At 45.9% G+C, this 22,727-nt stretch overlaps 1 protein-coding gene across 2 annotated transcripts in view; it reads right to left on the bottom strand.

Moving 5' to 3' along the window:
- atrn (attractin) overlaps positions 1-22,727 on the bottom strand; it is a 111,946-nt gene that overhangs the window by 6,458 nt on the left and 82,761 nt on the right. For both annotated transcript variants that reach the window (XM_047337542.1, XM_035609641.2), the window contains exons 27-28: positions 11,385-11,492; positions 488-602 (exon numbers count right to left, since the gene is read on the bottom strand). In XM_047337542.1, coding sequence (XP_047193498.1) covers positions 488-602; positions 11,385-11,492 — 223 coding nt within the window. The remainder of the gene's footprint in view (positions 1-487; positions 603-11,384; positions 11,493-22,727) is intronic.

Here is a 22,727-nt window from a genome sequence, read left to right as displayed (position 1 = left end):
ACGGTTGCTGGATCAAAAAAATATCACGGAAAGTTTGACAGGAGACAATCCGCACACCTTAGAAGCAGATTATCTCTTTTCAAACTTTCAATAACTTTGTCGACTCTTTCTGAGATCTCTCTTTGTTAACTCTTCGATTTATATTCACAGCAGCTTGTCAGAAAACAGAAAAAGATAAATAAAAAAACCTTTTTCGAAAAGCAACCATGAAAAACACTGATGTGGACGCATTCTGCTCTGTCAACATTGTCATCAGCTCTATCTACTTTGCTGCAGGGGGCGTGGCCTAAAACTCAGATCAGAAGAAAAGTGAAAAGGAGTCAGAAGAGAACTGTCATTCAATTGTTCTCAAACTATAAATAAAGTTTTGTCAGAGGGAGGCGGTGAGGCAGATCAACGAGACACCGACAGAAGAAGAAGAAGAAAGTGAAGATGAATCAAATCAGAAGAAGAACAGATGAAGTGAATCCGGGCGGTTGCATCTTACCAGACTGTCCCGGAGGGGGGATGCCCCCGGTGCCCCTGGGTAACCGCACGAAGATGGAGAGCACGGCGGCTTTGTTGCCCAAGCAGGGCTCCAGGGCGATGGGCTTCGGAACAGACTGTGGAAAGAGAAAAGTTGAAGTATCACCACCTTTCCTTTCCCAAAGCCTGGTGAAAACACGCGCGCACGCACGCGCGCGCACGCACGCACGCACACACACACACACACGCACGCACGCACGCACGCACGCACACGCACGCACACACGCGCGCGCGCGTGTACGCACGCACACACGCGCGCGCGCGTGTACACACACACACACACACACACACACACACACACACACACACACACACACACACACACCCTTCTCAAACACGTGGGTAACAGAGGCTCTGCTTGTTGTTGCTCCAGTTGGTGTCAGCAAAATGAACAGAAACAAAAAAACAACTCTAAAAACACTTTCCATCCCCTGTTGAGACACACACACAAACACACACACACACCCTGATCTGCAGGCACAAATTGGATTCCTCCCACCCCCCTGCCTCCCTTCCTCAAAATAACACGCTGTGCACAATTTCATGACAATGCCGCTTTTGTGTGGCGAGAGGCCACGACTGGAAATCAAGTGGTGGTGCTGGGAGCAGAGGTGTGTGTGTGTGTGTGTGTGTGTGTGTGTGTGTGTGTGTGTGTGTGTGTCTCTGCGTTGCTCTGCTGTCGCTGCAGGCTGCCCAACACACCGGACCCTCTAATACCAACACCTCGTGTTTATCAGCAGCTCATCCCCACCACACACACACACACACACACACACACACACACACACACACACACACACACACACACACACACACACACACACACACACACACACACACACACACACACACACACACACACACACACACACACACACACACACACACACACACACACACACACACACACACCTGTAAACACTGTCTGGATCTGCTGCTCTTTCTTGCCTCGTGCAATATTCATGGGTTTACCCCGACAGAGGAGGAGGGATATGGAGAAACGCCGCCGCCACTCCGCCCGCATACAGATAACCTGCGTTATCTTTTGCTCGCTCGGTGCATCGAATTGCCCCCCCCACACACACACACACAGTTTGTGACGCTATGCTTTTAAGGACAATGCATCGACTCCTATTCACTGTACACAGCCTAACCTGTGTGAAAGTTAACATTAATCTAACGTCAATTGATACCACACACACACACACACACACACACACACACACACAGAGTAATGATATTCAGGCTCTGACCCATTTTACACATTCATCCTGAGCTCCGTCTCTCTGAGGTTTAACTTTCACAGCAGCAGGATACACAGGCTGTCACACAGGTAGCTGGAGAAGTAGCACAAAGACCTGGATGCCTCTGGGTGTGTGTTCAGAAGTTTGTGCGTGTACGTGTGTGTGTCGGCTGGGATCCTGTATTTGTTCATGCCCTTGTGTCTGCCTGTTTATAGCACACACGTGTTTTCACATTCGTTTCTGTGCAGCTAAGATCTGACAGCGAAGGGCATTTCAGTCTATTATCCTCTGTACTGTACACGACGCACACACACACACACACGCACGCACGCACGCACGCACGCACGCACGCACGTACGCACGCACGCACGCACGCACGCACGCATGCACGCACATCACCTCATGATGTAAAAATGAGCTGGAAATCACATGTCTCATGTTTTCTGCAAAATAAAAAAACAATCAACTGAACCATTTGGAGAACAAAACAACTGTTGCTGCTGCGGTGTTTTCTCAGGGTTCTTGGGAGATTCACGTAAACGTCTCTGTGCTTCCGCACAGGAGAAGTGTGTTATCAGTGACTGCAGGTTGTAGAGAAGCTAATGCACATACACACACACACACACACACACATCTGTTACTGTACTGTATGTGGACCTAAGCATCGAGCAGGCAGATTCATTCATGCAGCTTAGAGTTATTGGGTTAGAGAAAAAATCTGTTCTCCCAAACTGGATCTCCAGGCAATGAGACATAAACTGAGACTGAAAATCTAATATCTCATCACTTCTAACTCATCTCGGACGCCGTCAGATTATAAACAACGAGGCGCCATCTGATGAATGATTCAGCTGATGAGATGATGTTTGGCAGCTCACGGCTCAATTTGTAATGATCAATCTGTAATGATTGTGTGTGTGTGTGTGTGTGTGCGCGTGTGTGTGTGTGTGTGTGTGTGTGTGTGTGTGTGTGTGTGTGTGTGTGTGTGTGTGTAACGGAGACCAAATGTTTGAAAAGTCCTTAATTAATAACAGGTTCTGTAAATAATGTGAAGAAAATGTCATGTCTGAATGTCTGAATGTCTGAATGTATGTATGTGTGTGTGTGTGTGTGTGTGTGTGTGTGTGTGTGTGTGTGTGTGTGTGTGTGTGTAGCAACTTGCTGCTTATGCATCTTTGGACTGAAAAAGTTATGAAGAGGTTGTTGGCAGTGCGTGTGTGCGCGCGTGTATGTGTGTGTGTATGTATGTGTGTGTGTGTGTGTGTGTGTGTGTGTGTGTGTGTGTGTGTGTGTGTGTGTGTATGTATGTATGTATGTATGTGTGTGTGTGTGTGCGTGTGCGCATTATGCCTCTGAGCTTGCAGCAGTTTTCCGCCGTGTTGATCGTGGACTCACGCACACCAGCAGAGCTGCAGCGCCTCTACAATCTGACAGGGGGAAGAGTTCAGATGCAGACAAATGAGCTCGCGGAGGGTCAGACCCACCTGCTGGAAACACTCACTTGCAGCAGGACCGGCAGCAGAATGTCCACAACGCGCAGAGAGTAACAAACACTGCGAGACACGTGTTTGGATATGAGAAGTTAGTGCCGGTTCATCAACTCTCTGACACGCTGGAAATCAAACAATATTTAATCATTAATACGCTAGTTTGGACTCTGAGAACCGAGATGTTGGAAGATGTCCATCATCAGCTTCCACCTTGATTATCTATGTGTCTGTTGTCAGGTGTAATTGAAAAAGGCGATGAGAAAAATTAATTTGGTCCCAGAGAACTTTAAAATCTGTCCAGTATAGGAAACCACTTGTTCTTAGCGTTGATCCGCAAAATGAAGCTTATGCGAACGTGCCTGAAGCCTGTGTTCTCTGGAGTCACCAGCAGAGGGCGACTCCCTGTTTTTTTCTCCTATAGAATAATAATAATAATAATAATAAATTTCATTTATAGAGCACTTTTCATTGCTAAAAGCAATCTCAAAGTGCTACAGAGTAGAAACAAGGGAGTAGAAGCAGGGGGAGTGGCCTGACTGAGAACTCGACCACTGCACGTCCTCTTACACCTGCGACATGCACCCATTGGACACTACCAGCTGTCAATCACACTGTATCCACGCCCCCAATGAATACGGAGCTTTATCTTCTATTTGACTCGAAATGAGACGTGTTGAAAAAGAATTGAAACCAGAGATGGAACCATAAACTCCTCAGTTAAATGTTTACTGACATTATTAATCAAGTGAGAAGTCATTTTCTCATAGACAATATATCGAATTCTATAGAAACAACAAGTGGAGTCGCCCTCTGCTGGTGATTCCAGGGAATTCAGATTTTAGGCACTTCAGCATCAGCTTCACTTTCCGGACTCAGTGGCTGCATCTGTTTTTATATACAGTCTATGCACTCAAAATAGCGAATGTATGCAGATATTCGATTGTTAATTTGGTGACGTCTGTGGCGACGAGATGCAACAACAAGTGCGTTTTAATAATGAAGGTCACACAGGTCATGACGTGACACTCTATTGACCGATAACGTCCTCTGATGAATTAGCTACTACTGGAAGAAACACAACACAAAGGGCAACTTGTGTAACTGTTAACTACACACCCGGAGAAATCAACAGTGTCATCTGACATGAAATAGTTAATGAGTTCATCTTGGGCAGAGCGCATGACATTCACGCCTCCTCCTGGCTCCGGGTCTTCTCCATCGCGTCTCTTTGAAACAGTTCGTGTATCAGTTCTCAGGTGAACTCTGCCACCGATCGCAAACTTCTATTTAGAGAGGCAATTACAGAATGCAAATAATATATCGATCTCCACCTGTTGCCTCTCGGAGACGACCTGACCCGACCTCGTCGTGTCAAGGACCGGCCGCAAACAGCTTTTGTTTAAATGTCAGCCGATAGAAGACCGATGTCGGCAGACTGATCTTTGGAAACTTTTCGGAAAAACAAAAATAACAGTGAAATTAAACCTGTGTTCATTTCCCCGTGGGACCCAGTCAAAAAACAAAACGAAAAAACCCCACGACTCTTCTCCCACCAGCACGAGAGAGAAGCTTCTTTTTTCTTTTTTTTTAATCCTATGAGAGAGGTGGGAGTGAACCAGATACAAAGTCTCCTAATTAAACCCCTGAAAGAGCAAATTACCATTTTGTTTTCCATCAGACTGCAGTAAACTCCGATATTGTTCCTCCGGGGTCACGAAATATTAATACCACTTACATGTCTGCGTGATAAATGAGTGATGAGTCAATAAGTAGACGCACGCACACACACACACAAAAAGAAAGAAAAAGAACAGCCAATCTCTGGGTACAAGGATCATCCTCTTTCCATTTCCCCTCATCACGGTTCTAGGACCTCATTAGGTGCGAGTGAGGACTGGGGATGAGGACACTGACAACTGTTCCGACGCAAAATTAGGTGGTGCAATAAGACACTTGGCTACGTTCCGCCGCTCGATCCCTCGGCACGGGGGAAGACGAAACAATTACCTCGGCCTCGCCAGAGGCGACCGAACCACGATTCGTTTGCTCAAGTCCACCACGTCTGTTTTTTTGGCCTCGAGCTAAAATGTATTTCTCGTCCAGAGAGTAAACAATTAAGCTGAAAAAACATGACAGCATCAACACATCTGTACTCTTATGTGTACGAAAGAACTGGCAGCTTTTCTAATTCCGCAGCTCAGGGGCTGTCGTACAGAACTCGTCTGCCAGGTCCAGCTGCTCTCAGGTTCTCGCTCCTTCACACGCGCGTTTCCTCAGTTCCCAACGCCGGCGTCTCCTAATCGTCAGCGGCGACCGTTCGTCGGAGCGACGACCTCCATTTCAACACGACAACACTTCACTTTTACATTTTTGACCAAAAACAAAAACAGTGCACGCCCCACCCTCCCAAAACACACCACATTGTGTATCTCCTTCAACACACACGTCCTCTTTATTTTGGACCGTGCAGTAATTAAGGGGGAAAAACAGAACAAAACACCTTGAAACATTCAATTAGCCTCTTTCCCTTTTAAACTCAGTGTTGTTGTTTCTGTGTGTAAGATGTTCCCCAAAGGCAGCGTCTTTTTCTTCTTCCTTGGTCTTCTTCAGAGGCTGCGTGTTAATAACATTTCTCAGCGAGATGCCTTTTTATTTTTTCATTTTAGCGTTTAGGGCCCCTCCCCCTCAACCAACCTCCTCCGGAGAGTTTATCTAGACTGGCCAGGCAGAGCAGCCAAAGGTTTTGTTAAATTACCTCCAGTAATTAGCTCAGCACGCAGGACCGCTTCCTGAGCGCACGCACACGCAGGACCGCTTCCTGAGCGCACGCGCACGCGCACGCATACGCACACGCACACACGCACACACACACACACACACACACATACACATACACATACACATACACATACACACACACACACACACACACACACACACACACACACGTGGGCAGACTGCATGTGCTGCTCCGCTTTTCATCCGCCACATTCATCTGTACTTCAGCAGCAGCCGTGGATGAGTTCCCCTCCGCCAGCGACGCGAGCGAGCGAGAGTCAAACTCCCCGTTGCTATGACTCACCAAGTGCAGCCACTTCCACTGAGCCACCTCTGATGAGTTTTTTCATTCAGACGGCGTCTGTTTGCCGAGGAACTGTTTTGTCAGCCTTTAATAACAACAACGCGCCGCACTGCCACGTATTTAAACTAAACACTGAAGATAAACCCGGGCGAGGTGAAGGAAAATGTTATTTTGGCTCTCGATCCTAAACTTGGATGGGGAATGTGAGATCGTTACTTATTAACTTTGAAGAAGTTTAGTTTGGATCTTGTGTTATCAGAGAACCAAGACGAGCAAACATCCTGTGTCTGAGAAAACACCGATTTTTCACGTGAAGCAGCTTCATTAGGTGTTTTTGCAGGTTTTTAATTATCAGGCTTGTATGTTTCGCGGAGACGAGTTGTTTAACGATGAAGACAACGACTCCCTGAGTGTTTATAAGGAAAGGGAATACATGTAAGTGTTATCATACTGTCTCATAAATGTGTGAAGACGTCTGCGACAGACCGTGAATGTCATCCTTCCGACAAAATGAAATGTTTTTTGTAGGGCTGGGCGATATGGCTGAAAACGGTGTCATGATATAAATGTTTCATATCGGTCCATAGCGATATTTATTGATAATTTTTATGACCTAAGAAACACAAACACGAGCCAACGAGATGGCGTAACCAAACGTGATACTGTTACATGATTGGCTATTAGGCGTGTCACTCCATACGTTGCTAGGTACCAGAGGACGAGTGCCGGCGTAACTAGACTCTTTGGTCCGGTTTCTTCCAACGAGGAAAAGAAAATGATCGAAGCGTTCTATCGAACGCATTTTCTATTGATATTGATTACGTGTCTATCGCGATACATATCGTTACATCGCCCAGCCCTAATTTTTGATATTCTACATGAGAAGTAGAAGTATTAAATCAAATATCTGCATCGAACAGTCAAATCTGATTCGACTGACAAACATTCTCGGTCAACTTCGGCCCAAAGAGGCGAGAAGCTGAATGTAACTGCGTTCGTCTTGAGCTCCGCTTCGACTCTTCTACCATCTCGTCTCTTGTCCGCACTGATCTTCACAAAGAAGGGTTATTCATGAGCGCTGACTCACCGGTGGCTACCTGCGACATCTTTGACGTTTTCAGGCTGCAGACTTTTTCTGCTTCCCTATAAGACTGTCCTGGACTCTCCTCTTTCACAGGCAGACACGGCAGGAACACATTATAGACAGAGACGGCTCCTGCTGGGGAATCTACGATTTACTAGACAATTTACTTCTACGTAAAGAATATGACTTCAGAGGAACTGTTTTCTTGCGTGCCTCCTCTTGAGCATCCAAACGAAACAGGGAGCCACTCTGTTGGGTAAGAAATGATCAAAATTCAGCATCTCTGCTGTTTTGAACTTTGACATTTCTCTTTCTTGCTCACAACTGTGACAAACGCAGAATTTAAGGTTAACAAAGTTGCACATTTGGTCAAAAGGAAAAAAAAATAATCTGCCAAATGTCGATTATTTATTGCAACGCGCAGCGGAGAGGGGAGATAATGTTGCGCCGCGGCTTTGTTCGATAAACCAGAGCTGTTCCCCTTCATTTTTCTTATTATATCGCGTGTCCCAATTTTCTCCTGTCCCACAGAATCTATAAATAAAAGCAGCGCATTAGGCGTCACAAAGGTAATCATCTGCCCGTGAGGCTGGGGCCACCAGCTCCATTCGGGACACGCCGAGTGAATATTTCTCATCGGGGGGAGCGAGTTTGGACGTCCCACTGAGGCTATAAACAACTTTAATGATCTTCAGCTCGCCGTGCGCCCGCCCCCCAGTACACTCCCGTCGCGGGTCTTAATACACTACTGAGGCGTCCTGATAAAACAGCACGGGAACAAGGGGAAGCACCTGCTCCGAGTCGCTCAATCTGAACCGGGCGGAGATAGGATAGCGTGCGCTCGGCATCTGAGCCGGTGGAGGCACAGAGAGCTGAGGAGGAAGATCTAAATTGGATCTCTGCTCCTGGGCTGCTCCGGCCCCGTGGCAGAGGAGGAGAGCAGGACGGGAAGAATGAAAGAAAAGCAGTGTAGGAGGTGGGAGAAGAAAAGGTAAAGCCGAGGAGGAGGAGGTGGAGGTGGTGGTGGTGGTGGGCGCCTGATTTCCACAGTGAGCACATTTCTACACGGTGTTCCACACACACACACACACACACACACACACACACACACACACACACACACACACACACACACACACACACACACACACACACACACACACACACACACACACACACACACACACACACACACACACACACACACACACACACACACACACACATCCATACAAACACGAACCAGCAGATAAGGGCAACAGAAAACCCCAGACAGCTGATAGGATCAGTAAAGAGATAATGAATTAGAGGAGGAAACCGTAGTGAAGTACGGATGTCAGAGAGGAGAGGAGAGAAAAGAGAAGAGGCGACAAAGAAACAAAGAAAAGAGAACAGATTCAAAGAGACGTAAGGAAAAGGGAGGAAAATAGAAAAGGAAGAGAACAGAGAAAAGTTAAAAAAAATTAACTAAAGAAGAGGAAACAACATAAATAAAGAGATGGAAAAAATAGTGAGCAAACAAAAATGTGATGTGAAAAGAAAAAAAGGAGTAAAGAATTAAAAGAGATAAGATGATAACTTAAAGCAACAAAAGAGAAAAGCGGAAAACGTAAAAGAAGCCAAGAAAAGAAAAGTAAAGAGGGGAAAAAATGGGGAGAAATGAAGATGAAGGAAGTTGGGAAAAAAAGTGAAACAGAAGAAAACTGTGAAAAGGGAGAAGAGAGGAGAAGCTGAAACAAAGGATCAAAAGACATGGAAGGATGATAAATTGCAAAGAACATGAAAGAAAAGAGGAAGATGGGGAAACAAAAGAGGAACTTAAAAGAAAGGAAAGAAGTCAGAAGAAAAGGTGAACAAAAAAAAACTGAGGACAAGAATGACAAAGAAAAGGAGAATAAAACCTAAAAGATCTAAACAAAGACGCAAAAAAAACAAAGAAAAATCGTGGATAGAAGATAAAAAGACATGATGAATTGCACCGAATGGAAGAGAAAAGAGGGAAAAGAAGAGAACAGAGCAAAACTAGTCAAGAAGAGTTAGTGAGAAAATAAAAGAGAGGATGGAAACAGGAGGAGAAGAAAAGAGGAAGAAAAAAAGAGTAAAACGGGAGATGAGGAGACAAGAGGAGAGGAGAATTGAGGACAAGCGGGATTTGATTGGCTGCTGAGGTTCCCCCGAGGGGGCCCCGGACCCTTGTTGGGGTGTGACCTCGGGCCGGGGAGCCGAGCCCCTGGAGATGCATGGCCCCTGTCAGAGCCGCGGGGCCCCGAGCCACCCGGCCGCAGCAGCCCTATAATTCTGCACTGCATCTGCATTCAGGGGTCATTCATCACCGAGTGCACAGTCACAGGTACAGAGCGGCCTGCGGCTCGCCGCCTGCTGAATACCCAACCGCAGTTTCTATAACCCCCCGCACACTTCTCACTTTTGAATGTTCCCCGCTCCACATCTGCATTTAAATCTGCTCCGACCAACTTCCGCTCCGCTGGTGCCTCGAAACTCTTACACTAAATCTTTCTACTTTTAAATCCACCGTGTGACGTCTTCAAAAGCTTTCCCCGATATTCCTTGACATTCAAATCAGCTACAACACGCCCCCTTACACTATCTATGAAATAACATCTTCAAGTTTCGTCAGCTGTTTTCCGACGTGAACTTTTTGGAAAATGTCTGCAAAATGGCCGCCGGACAATTTGGATTTCGATGTGGTTTGTAACTTTGTCGTTGCGTTTGCTTTCCTCAGACACATGGCGGTCGTTTCATTACTCATTTTGACTTGTTTAATTGAACAATTATCATGTCTTTCAAAGCATTTGATTTGGTTTCTAGCTACAGTGAGAACAGCACACTCAGAAACCGAACGCAAGGAAATTCCCAACTCGCGTCGGCTTGAGTTCAAGTGACGTGACTCGGATCTTCACCCGAACCCGACCTCGTGACCTGGTCTAGTAAAATATAGTCCCAGGCAGCAGCATCACGATTTGTTCTAAATGTAGAGCCACATTTTAAGAAACACACACACACACACACACACACACACACACACACACACACACACACACACACACACACACACACACACACACACACACACACACACACACACACACACACACACACACACACACACACACACACACACAAGCTACAGTCACCGTGTCTTACTGTATATTCCTATCGACTGAACTTTCTACCTCCGACTTCTCTGCCGGTGTTTCTCAAACTAACACAGATGGTCTTATGCACCGAGACAAGAGTGTTTGCGGAGGGCAAACCCTGACTTTCACGCTAATGTTTTTTTAATTTTCATGCCAGCGAAACAAACATATCCGGCTTGTAGTGGGCGTTTATTTCTTTCTTATTTTTTTCTCCAGATAAAAGATACACTGCATCTCAATGTTGGAACAAAACTCTCCGCTTATTTCTAAGCATAGTCTTAATCTACATTTCCGGAACGCTCGTCTGCATTTACTGAACTCCGGGGTTAACTGAATTCATTACCATTAGGATTCGCTGCCCCTACCTACAGTAACTGGTTGTCTCTGGTATAATGCGCCGTTACTCAGCAGCAGCACCAACTCTCATCGCCGTCCAGGCCTCCGGTCGGTCGCGGGCGAACCGCACACACACCGCGTCGACCCTCGTTAGGTGAACTAGACCCGCACTGCACTTCACACCCTTCTCCCCGAGGGAGCTCAATTTGAAACTCCTCGGCTTCCGGACAACTAATGGAGATCAGATTCAAAACCGCGCGATGGTTTGAGGAATATCTGTCTCTTTTTGGCGTGCGGAATCACAAACCCCTCGGTCGGCGGCACAAGACCCGGCTTCCCACTGGAGGCGAAGCTTCCCTTCGTGTGTGCCGCTCTCTCTCAGTCTGGACAAGAGGTGGACAACTGTGGGCTATGATTGCTCTAAGAAAAAAAGAAAAAAAAAAGAAAAAAGGAGGTTGCGCTCACCTTCACATTCCCTCCTATGAGGTCAGGTGGCTCCTCGTCCGTCTCCAAGGCGACGTTGATGGTGGCGAAGGGCCGGCTCGCCATCTGCTGCATCTCTCTCAGCAGTTGCTGGGTGAGAGGAGGAAGAAGGAGAAGAAGAGGAGAAGTGCGAAGGTCATTGACAGGTGAACACACCGTCTACTGTCTCTTCTAAAATTAAACTGCCCGGGATGACGCCGGCGTGTTTCACCTCTTGTGACGGAGCAGAAATTAATAAAACATTGACACATAGTTTTTAAGTTCTAATTTCATTTTCATCATCAACACAGACCCCTAAACCTGCAATGACAATTTTTTTTGTCAACTTAGTGAAAACAACACTGCGATATAATATAATATAATCAAGTTGATTTGCTAATAGTGTTTGTAAACAAGCGGTTGTTTTTCTGCCGAAAAAAGTAATGGAGAAGTCAAGTCAGTCCAGTCATTTTGCTTTTAACTGTAACATTGTGAGATTGTTTGAAGTTCTCACTGACTTCCCAGGAAATATATCATGGATCTTGATGAAAAAAAAAAGAGACAAACTAAGATCTATGAGCGTGTGCTATTTGGTGCGGATTGATTGAATTTAAGGGAAGTGTTGGGCCTTGGAGGAGGTAAATATTCCTCTCTGCCGTTCCAGTTATGACACTAATTTTAAATTATAAAAAAAAACCTGTATGAAATGTAAAGTTTGCCTTATTAAAAAAAACAAAAACGCTTGTGACAAAACTTGTTTGATATACACTTCCTGCATGTAGAATATTCATCTCCAAAGTATTTTGTAGTAGTCAAATTGATCATTTGTTTGAAAATCATCCCCTAAGCAGGTTTGACACGATCCATTGGCCTCGGCTTCATTACGAGAGCAGAGGCAGGTAAATTCACACGTGGCATTTCTGTGTCGACACGTGTTGGTGTGAGGGTCAAGGCTCAGGGGAAGAGGCGACGTCCACACAGATGCAATTAACATGCTGAGTGTTTTAATCCCGTGACACTGTCGATTGTGGCTATTGACACGCGAGTGCTTCCCCCCTCCCAAAAGAAGTGATGCCTTATAATCACATCCTCACCACGGTTTACAGAAATAGCTTGACGAGATGTCTCTTTGTCTCTCGACAGTCAAACCTGACTAAACGGGGGAAGAAAAAAAAAAAGAGGAAATGTCTAAATTTAATGTCCCGGATTCTCTTGGCGGAGCAAGTCGCCTCATTAAATCCCCGCATGTGTCTGTGAGCCTGTCCTCACATCTCTCTGTTGTCACAGTCGGGCTCCGAGGAGCTCGGCCCTTATTTTAATCGAGTCGAAAATACTTTGGAAGGGGAAATGTGCTTATTCACATTCTTGCTGAGGAATAAATAAGAAGATCAATACCTCTCTCTCTCTCTCTCTCTCTCTCATGTCTGTCGATTAAATATGAAGCTTAAATATGAACCGGGTAGCTGAACAGAAACTCTGGACGTGGAGGGGAGGGGGGGGGGGGGGGGATACAGCTATTCAACATCATATTTGTTTAACCAGTACAAGAAGACAGAAACCTCTGGGCCTCAGCAGCCAGAGACATAACCCACCACACAACCACTGGTTTCATTTTTACTCTTTGGTCTTTTAAACAAGATACAACTTGTTAGTGGAGTGAACAAGTGCAACAACAAATTTGAGAGTTAATAAAACTACTGATAAAACAGAATAAGAATACTATTCACCGTGGAGGAGACAGTATTTGAGGGGGGTTTTAATCAAAAGCTTTCCACATCAAACAGAAAGAAACTATAAACCAACTCTGTCCCGACAACTGAAACTACAGGCACAAACTAAAAATGTTAAGTGTGAATCATAATTATAGAACAATAACACCCATTAAGTATGAATGAGGCCAAACACAAGAGTTACCTCATTATCCTATACACAAATATAAAACAAGAGACATCCGACATAACCGGTCCAACGTCTCGAAATTCTACACACAGAGTCGACGAAGCAGTAACAAATGAAAAAACGCAAATCAGCAACTCATTTAGCTGATTCCCGATTTGTCGGAGAGCCAAGATATGAATACTGGGCTGCAGAGCGTGTAGCATCAGAACACCATGAGGCCTCTTCTATCTTCCACAGACGTCCGGTTTGATTAGTGTTTGATTGGAACGTCAATCTATTAGCAGGAACCAAGTCATAATCCAATCTGTTAACTTTCTTGGCCAGACAAAATGTCTTCCGCTCCGAGTGAAGTAATGAAGTTAAAACTCTTAATTAACTTGAAGAAATGTTGTGTTCTGGCAGAATCAGCGTCAGTCGTACTGATGCAGCCGGCTGAGCGAGGCGGCGCTGCTGCTGCTGCTGCTGCTGCTGCTGCTGCTGCTGCTGCCAGGAACCATTGTGGCAAACAGAGAATCTGCATGCAGGCAACATCCGTTTTCATAAGCGGAGCCTCTTGAACTGCACAAAGCAACCGATTGATTTACGTGATAAAGAGCAGATGGGGGAGCATCTGATTGTTGCGGTAAACAAACTTTATAGACGCGGCCCCCGGCTCCCTCGGCCTCTCTGCAAACAGCCCCATCGCTTGTCTAACATCCAGGTAACCCCTTGTTTTAGAAAAGGACTGAACTCAAATTTTAATTTCTACCGCACATTCGGGAATCGTCCGCAATCTTGTTACTAATGAACGAGAGGCCGCTCTAATGGAGAGGATGTGAAAGCAATCCGTCAGATTCATTAAGTTTCACCAACCTGGATTTGACACATTTTATTGTCAATTAGGGTAAAACACAAGAATAAATCTTAAGAACAAAATGTTAAACTTTCAGACGTCTGTACTTCTGGTTTTCATTCATCAGAGGACTGCGATGTGATTAAAGCACGTTGCAGAAGGAGGTGATGAATATATATTTTCTCTCTATGACAAATACTGTGTTGTTTTTTTTACCAATTCATCATCTGAAATATTCCAGTCCCATAAATTAAAACTACTGAACGGATTTCCAGGAAACTCTGTGGTCAACTACGTCGAGTGTTCCGTCGTTTTCTGCCGTCGCCGGTCATCAATTCGCTCTGTTTCCCGTTTTTCTCTTTTTTTGTGACGAGCATTCAGGTTCTCAACCTTCTTGTCTAATAAATAACAAGTATGATCCTCCATTTCATGGCGGCATACACAGAAGTCACGTCCACCTATGTGACTACAATCGCCTCCTCAAAAGTTTACGAAAAACACATTGGTTCTTTGCTGCAGGTGATTAGACATATCCAAACACACAGTTATGGACAATATATTCAATTTCTGTTTATAAGTTCTTCTAAATATTACACACTGTAGCTTTAAATAAAAACAGTCCAGTAGCCATGAATCTGCCTCTGTTTCAGCCACTTTGCTGCTAAATGCTCCACGATGTTCACCAGCTACTTGGATCGTTTGATTTATGTTAATGTTCAAAATGTGGATTCTTTTTTTTTTTTTGCAGCTTTAAGGATCAGAAAGAGCCTGTAGAAGAATTTACACGAGCTACACTGACACTTGCCAATGAGCAGCGGCTATAAAAGAGAACATTATGGGGCTGAATGTTCCGTCCCAACGAGGTGCTGCCGCAGCACTTACGAGCCTTCTATTGTAACTGTGGAGCCGGATGCAAACTACCACTATTAGCGTTTCAAACAAATAACATTTTTACAACCTGTATATCTCATTTGCATGGCCTTGGTCATCATTGCAAATGGCCGTAATAACATTTTACTGGGTGAAATCCCCTTGGTAGGGACTGGGAGCAGCACAGACGATGAGGGAGAGCGAGAGAGAGAACCACCGGCAGTCGGTCTGTCAGACCTGCAGTAAACAACCGTGTCAGTGTGTTTCCCAGAATTCAGAGCTGCGGTTTGTGATTGAAATGTTATCGTGATAGACAGGAGCACCGGACAAACACTGCAGAAACAAGTACAACATTTTTTTTTGTTGTTGATTCCCTTCAACTGGAATCAAACTGAACCACAAAAACCTGATTTAGTTTCGTGATCAAAATCATCTCCCGTCTTCCAGTCTGCAAAACTACATTGTATTCTCCCACAAGTGGTCAGGTCCGCCTTCCCAAAACCAGCCGTCCGGTCAATGGTCAGCCCCTTCCACTCTGTAACCTCTGGACTTGCCACCATCAGGTAAAACGTGAAATAACCAGGAGAACAAATCTTCCAGATCTTCCGACTTATTCCTCGGGTCACGTCCCAAACCTGCTAACTAACTATCTAAATAACTAACTAACTAACTAACTAAGAAACAGACAAACAAACAAGATGAAAACATAACCTCCATAAAAGGTAAATAACTTGAGATGCTGAAATGCTCCTGAGAGTCGGGAGACGAGCGTCTGAGGGGGTTGACCCATTTCCTGAAAAACGGATTGTGGTTTGTTTGATCCGTTGTTTGCGGCGGTGTGTGTGTGTGTGTGTGTGTGTGTGTGTGTGTGTGTGTGTGTTGGTTTGCTACGTTAATTATACCATGTTGAGCGAGAATTTCAAAAATCATTTGACGTGGCAAAGAACAAATTTGTGGATTCACAAACTCACACAGAGAGAGAGAGAGAGAGAGAGAGAGAGAGAGAGAGAGAGAGAGAGAGAGACGGAGAGAGAGAGACGGAGGGAGAGAGAGAGAGAGAGAGAGAGACGGAGAGAGAGAGAGAGAGAGAGAGAGAGAGAGAGGGAGAGAGAGAGAGACGGAGAGAGAGAGACGGAGAGAGAGAGACGGAGGGAGAGAGGGAGAGAGAGAGAGAGATGGAGAGAGAGAGGGAGAGAGAGAGAGAGAGAGACGGAGAGAGAGAGACGGAGGGAGAGAGGGAGAGAGAGAGAGAGACGGAGGGAGAGAGACGGAGAGAGAGAGACGGAGGGAGAGAGGGAGAGAGAGAGAGAGACGGAGGGAGAGACGGAGGGAGAGGGAGAGAGACGGAGGGAGAGAGAGAGGGAGAGAGAGAGAGACGGAGGGAGCGAGACGGAGGGAGAGAGGGAGAGAGAGAGAGACGGAGAGAGAGAGACGGAGGTAGAGAGGGAGAGAGATGTGTCAAAGAGATTGAGTGCGTCAGCAGAGTGCACAGGGTGGAGGGAGGGAGGGAGGAGGGGGATGAAAAAGGGGGAAAGAGTCGAATGCAGAAGAGAAACTGAAAGGAAGGGAAATGAGACAGATGAGAAATAAGGGAGGATGTCAGAGAGGGACGAGTGATGGCAAACACAGAAAAGAAGAAGAAGAAAAAAAAATGGGAGCAGGAAGCGAGACAAAGGCGTTCAAAGAGTTTGCCCCTGGGAAGAGGGGATGGAGCGCCGGATCGCCTGGGCGACGACAACACACACACACACACACACACACACACACAGATAAACACAACACACACGTCCGGTGTGCAGTTGGCCGCGCAGCTCTACATCAAGCCATTTATTTATTGATGCGTCTGTTTAAAAATGCTGTCGCTGGGCGGGCTCTCAATCATCCTTCAGCACCACTGAAGGAAACCTGCCGAGTGAGGAGAGGGAAGGAGGAGAGGAGCGAGGGAGGAGAGTGCAGAGGAAGAGGAGAGAGGGAATCTTTGCCTGTGAAACGACATTAGCTGCTTGCTGCTTCTCTCACTCACTTCATCTTTCCATCTCTGCGGCGGTGAGGTGGGGGGTGGAGGACGCACGCTGTGAATACTGACAAGGGAGAAAGGCTTTGATCCCCACCTCCCCTCTCCTTCTCACTCTCCGTTTGTCTCTCTTCTTCTTTCTCTTTCTACCTCCATCGCTCCCCGACTCCTGCTCTTTCACACCGCCGGCCTCCTGCGGTCTGTGCCGGCCGGCCACCTCTCCGTCAATCTCACCGCCCTCCCACCGAATCTGTTTATCTCTCTCCTGTAACATACAGTATAGTTTCCCCCAACTGTCTCGTCCACGGCTCTGATCAATTCTCCATCAAAGACGAGCGCGCTATCAAACAAAACAAAAAAAAAGGAAAGGAGAAAAGCCAACAAAGGAGAAATGGAGAAAATAAAGAAGCAGAAAGCTTGTGATGAGATGAGATGAAGTGATAAATGAAGGAAAGGGATTATTGAGAAGATTCACTAAGGGGCGCTTTCACACCTGCAGTACCTTGTTTGGTCCGGACTTTTTTCAGTTTGGTCCGAACCAAGGTTCCTCGGACCAGGGTCCGGAACAATGGACTAAAATCTGGTGAAGAGAGGAGGTCTGGGTACGGATCACACTGAACCATAGTCGGTTCATGGACCAACTACAGGAAGTTGAGGCAGCTAAACGGTCATAGAAGAAGAAAAAGAAGCTTAAAAATGAGCCACCTGGGGAGAGGAGGTGTCATCGCAATTTGGTCCGAAGACACAATAAAAAGTCAAGTTGAAAAAAACACACACCGACGTCAGATCAAATGTTAGTTTGATGAGCGTTGGTTCGGACCTTGGTGCAGTTTGAAATTGCCCTAAAAAATGTTTTTACCAACACAGAAAGCACTCATTGAGGATATGTGTGATATGACAATATACATATACATATACATCCTGGGACTACAAAAACCTGTACTTCAACGCACGAATCAAAGGTCAAACAGTACGGAGAGAGATTCTACGGATGTGAGCCACAAAGTAGATTACAAAATACAAAGCCCACAATCAGACGTTACATAGGAGGCTTTAAGATGGAAGGGGACGAACAGCTGATGTTGCGACTTAACATTTAGAAAGACACGGCCCCAATTAACACAGTCGAGAAAACGATCGAGTGACGAGCAAAGACATGCATCATTAACCGGATATGAGATGACCTCCACCGGAATATGACTTTTTGGTCACAGACTTGACTCCATCCATCCATCGTCTACCGCTTAATCCACTTAAGTGGTCGCGGGGGGCTGGAGCCAATCCCAGCTGACATTGGGCGAGAGGCGGGGTTCACCCTGGACAGGTCGCCAGCCTATCACAGGGCCACATACAGAGACAAACAACCATCCACTCTCACATTCACACCCACGGTCAATTTATAGTCTCCAATGAGGAAGCCAGAGAACCCGGAGAGAACCCACGCACACATGGGGAGAAACACGCAAACTGCACACAGAAAGGCCCTGGTTGGTTTGAACCGGGACTCGAACCCAGAACCTTCTTGCTGTGAGGTGACAGCGCTGACCACTACGCCACCGTGCAGCCCCCAGACCTGACTCATTGAGGTTTATTAAAATGACTCATTTGGACACTTGAGTGCACTGTGGGAGGAGTTTGAAGTTTAAGATGGAAAAACATTCTGTCATCTGATAGTCAGCAGTTACTGGACCAAAAAAAGCACAGCAGCGAGCAGCAAAACTTACATAATCAAGAGATCATTTTTGAAGGAGGTCAGCAACTTCTTTCTCTTTTTTCTAAATGAGGTTTGCTGATGTGCATATGCAGAGGAGGGATGATTAAAAATGGTTCCACCCCGACTGTCAGTCTCCTCTCATGTTCCACCTGGACCAGATCCAGTTCGTCTCTGTTCTGTGTGATGGTCAGATGTCGGATGTCAACAACCACCTCATTGGAGCTGTCAAGACTGTTTATACGATAATGATTTTTCATTTCAGGGTGGTGGGTTACACCACTGACTTCGGTAAAGAAGACGGGAGATAGATTATTGGGCCCTTAATGCTTCCTGCCTACCTCTGATATGTAACCGATTATTGTAAGTCATTTTTTTAATCTGATTAAACAGCCATAACTCAGTTTTTAACCTTTTCAACATGTTTTATTCAATAATTCTTGTGTCGTTGGCGATGTTTTATTAAAGAATTACTGTCACTATGAGACAACTCACATTTTTACACTCAAGTTTACTGTCCATCATTTTTTCAATTTTCAATTGTGCTCTTGTTGATGAAAATAAGATTGGAGGTTTACGCCAAAGTGTGTGTGTGTGTTTGTTTGTTTGTCAGCGGGATTAGGCAAAAAACTACCAAACAGATTTCCATGGAATAAGATGGAAGGACGGGACAGGGGCCAAGAATTAACCTATTCAATTTGGCGAGGATCTGGACAACAGGGCGGAACCAGGATTTTTTTCCCCACTTTCCTTAACATTTTTTGGGGGGGACTAATTTCCCAGACTGATTCAAAACACCAGGTAGCAATACGACATTCATCCTTTGCCCTCCACTGGTTGTGTTACTGACTAAACAGGTGAAACTCTGAAGGGCAACACACACACACACACACTGCTTCATGACATGTCACATTGCGTCACATCACAGCGTATCACGTCATCCGATGCCCGCGGTTCACATCCGACACAGTGCTCAACGTACAGGAGTCAGGATGTGTGCAAACACCTTGCTGCTCCGCTGGAGGACTGGACACAGAGTACTGACATGTACACTACAAATATGGAAATGTGCACGGGTTTTTATGGGGCATGTCTCACGGCAGCGGTTTGTGTTGCTAATTCTTCAGTACAGCTGAAATAATATAATGCAATAAGCCCTGTACTCAAATGTAGAAGTTAGTGTGAGAGCTGAAAACGAAAATCATACCACAACCGGAACTTCGACTTGTGCTAATATTGAAACTGCAATTTAATAAAATGCTTTCAGAGAACAAATCTACGATCTCAAGAGTTGTTGACTCTGGGTTGACGGAGGAAGTGAACCGAGGCGGTTGTGAAGGTAGAAAACAAAGAGTGAACAACAGTGATGGAGGAGATAAGACGGCTGCGGTTAGAAGAAACACATGAAAGTAAAGGAGGCAGAAGACAGAGATGAAACAGACTCGCAGAGTACAGGAGGCAGGCGTTTGACAGAGGTTCTGGGCTTTATGATAAGCCCCGACGCCATGATGGATGCGGTGGGGGGTTGTGGATGTAACGCGGGCCAAATGGGGGTCACCCACAGTGCAGGGGAGCTGGGACGATACGCCAGCCTGTACTGTACTGTGTGTGTGTGTGTATATATGTATAAATATATATATATATATTGTGTGAGCAATAACACACCAGTTGGTGCCGATCCAAAATCTAATTATACGCACCGTCTCCGTGGAATTAAGATTAGCAGGGTTTAGAAGTGTTTTGGGAACTATGGGAGACAAAAAGGCACATGTTCTCTCTCTTTCTCTCTCTCTTTCTCTCTCTCACACACACACACACACACACACACACACACACACTGTGAATGACACCGATTCGAACACAGCACTGAATAAAAACGTGGGAAGCAGCTAGAACGAAATTCAACCCACCAAATATAATGCTGCAAAACACTTAGTGTTTGTGATGCACGTGCCGTGCCGTACACACACACACACACACACACACACACGTGAATCTCTAGCATTGACTGACTTGTGCACGTGTTTACGTTAGCAGTCTTTTTACTTGCTCGTCGGTCATCTGCGTCTGCAACCAGAGTAAATATTTGCCGTGCAGGCTGCCGAGAGCTCGACTGCTCACACCGTTGCGGAGGCGGCCGCCTGCCAGCGCTGCAGCGGCTACCGATTTTCTTTTTCATCGCATTTTCGATGAATCCGCATCCTGTCAGGTCTGAGGAGACTCCTGTTGGCTTGATTATGCGGAGGAGACCATTAAATAAGGTCTCGCTCTTTTATTGTAAGGGAGGACGAGTGTTTTCCACGCCTCCTTTGTGAGTGTGACCTTCAGCGGTGCCCTGCTGCTCTTCTCCCCTCCCGTCATCTGAACTCCCCTCTCCTCCTTACTGCTCACTTCAGGATTGATCACCTCGGAAAATCAGGCCTTTTGTTGTGCAGTGAACACTGACCTCAGGAGAGAGGAGGAGGAGGAGATGGAAAGGAAGCTCTCACGGAATCTTAAAGCATCGCTCTAGTTAATCTTGCAATTTTTTTTTTGTTGAGGAAGGCAGCTGCTGATAGAGTACAGAGAAAATACATCTGACCTTAAAAATCCTTAGTTAATCATCTTCATAAATCTGTAAATATGACAACATCAGTAACTTCGGTTACCAACCCTGTTTCAAATGAATCGCTATTTAAATATTAACGTCCTTAAAGAGTTTAATTTTAAAACGCAGTTTTGTGTCGTGTCGTCCAGAAGCTGTTTGAGACACTTTTTTATAGCTTGTTTGGGCCGAATTTCATCAGCAGCGGTTTCAAGGGAGAGTTTAACTGTTCGAAAAACTAAATGCTACTGCACAAAATTTCATAAGTTCTGCTTTCGAAGGGATAGTTTAGGCATTTTATACGGCTACACGCTGTTCCGGAGACCAGCAGAGAGTTACGGAGGAAAACAAAGTAGAGAATTTAATAAACTGTTGCTCTCAATAAGCACCAAAAAAAAATAAAAAATAAAAAGAAGTAATAAAAGCTGATCTTGGGACAATTCATTTCCCGATAATGTAATATACCATCACATTATAGGGACTGAGTTTCATAATGGTCGTTATATGTCGGGAGATGTTATTGTATTGGGCTGGTTGATTGGCTATATTGACATATTTTACAGCTACAGCTTTTCTTTTTTTTTCTTCATATTACTATGAAACACTGGGCCACACAGGAGCAGGATGCAGACAACAGGACGAGTCTCTCCAGCCCAGAAGCTGCTCAGGGTGGCTCTGAAGTCTGCCGCGTGGGGGGGGGGGCATTGTGCGAGCTGACAGAACAGAATGGCTGAGTGCGGCGGACGGTGGCACGGGGGGGCGGGCGGGCCGGGCAGAAAGCGTGTCGGCTTGGGTCACCATAAGTAATTCATCTCCGACCTCCAGCTGGGGACAGAGACGAGTGAGCGCTGAGGGAGGAGGGGACGGGGGCATTTCCTCCCAACTCTTAATGGCACTCTGCGGAGGGTGAGATAAGGTTAGCACCACTCTCCCCTCTCCAAACTCTCCTGGTGCGGATGCAGCCGCAGCTGGATTGTTGGGAGGGGGGAGATGTCCTGACACGCCCGACAGCTGCAACAAACACATTGGTCTGCAAAGTGTCTGTCAAACAGCACAGCTAAAAATGAGCTTTCGCTGTCTAAAAAAAAAAAAGATGATGCCATGGCTACTTTGGCGACATCCACATTATTACATTTTTGCTTTAATTGTCATCACTGCTGCTACGTTGTTAGGCCCGACGTCCACACTAGTGCGGACCGTCCGAGCGCCCGACACGGAGAAAGTTTGGAAAACGCTGCTCGTCCCATTTGAGTTTGAAAACTCCGGGGCTGCGTCGTGGGACCCGGACGAATTCCGGAGGTGATTTACCAGGCATAGAACTCTCCGGTCCAATCGCAACCGATTATCTGATAGTGGGCGGGGTTTAAACCACGAGGCGGACGGAAGCGGCTTTTGTGAACAACCAAGATGGCTGCCGCTGATGAACGAGCATTTAA

This window comes from Scophthalmus maximus, chromosome 15 (genome assembly GCF_022379125.1).
Source record: "Scophthalmus maximus strain ysfricsl-2021 chromosome 15, ASM2237912v1, whole genome shotgun sequence".
NCBI lineage: Eukaryota > Metazoa > Chordata > Actinopteri > Pleuronectiformes > Scophthalmidae > Scophthalmus > Scophthalmus maximus.
Note: the sequence above shows the minus strand (reverse complement) of the source record. Positions and strands in the feature narration are given on the sequence as shown.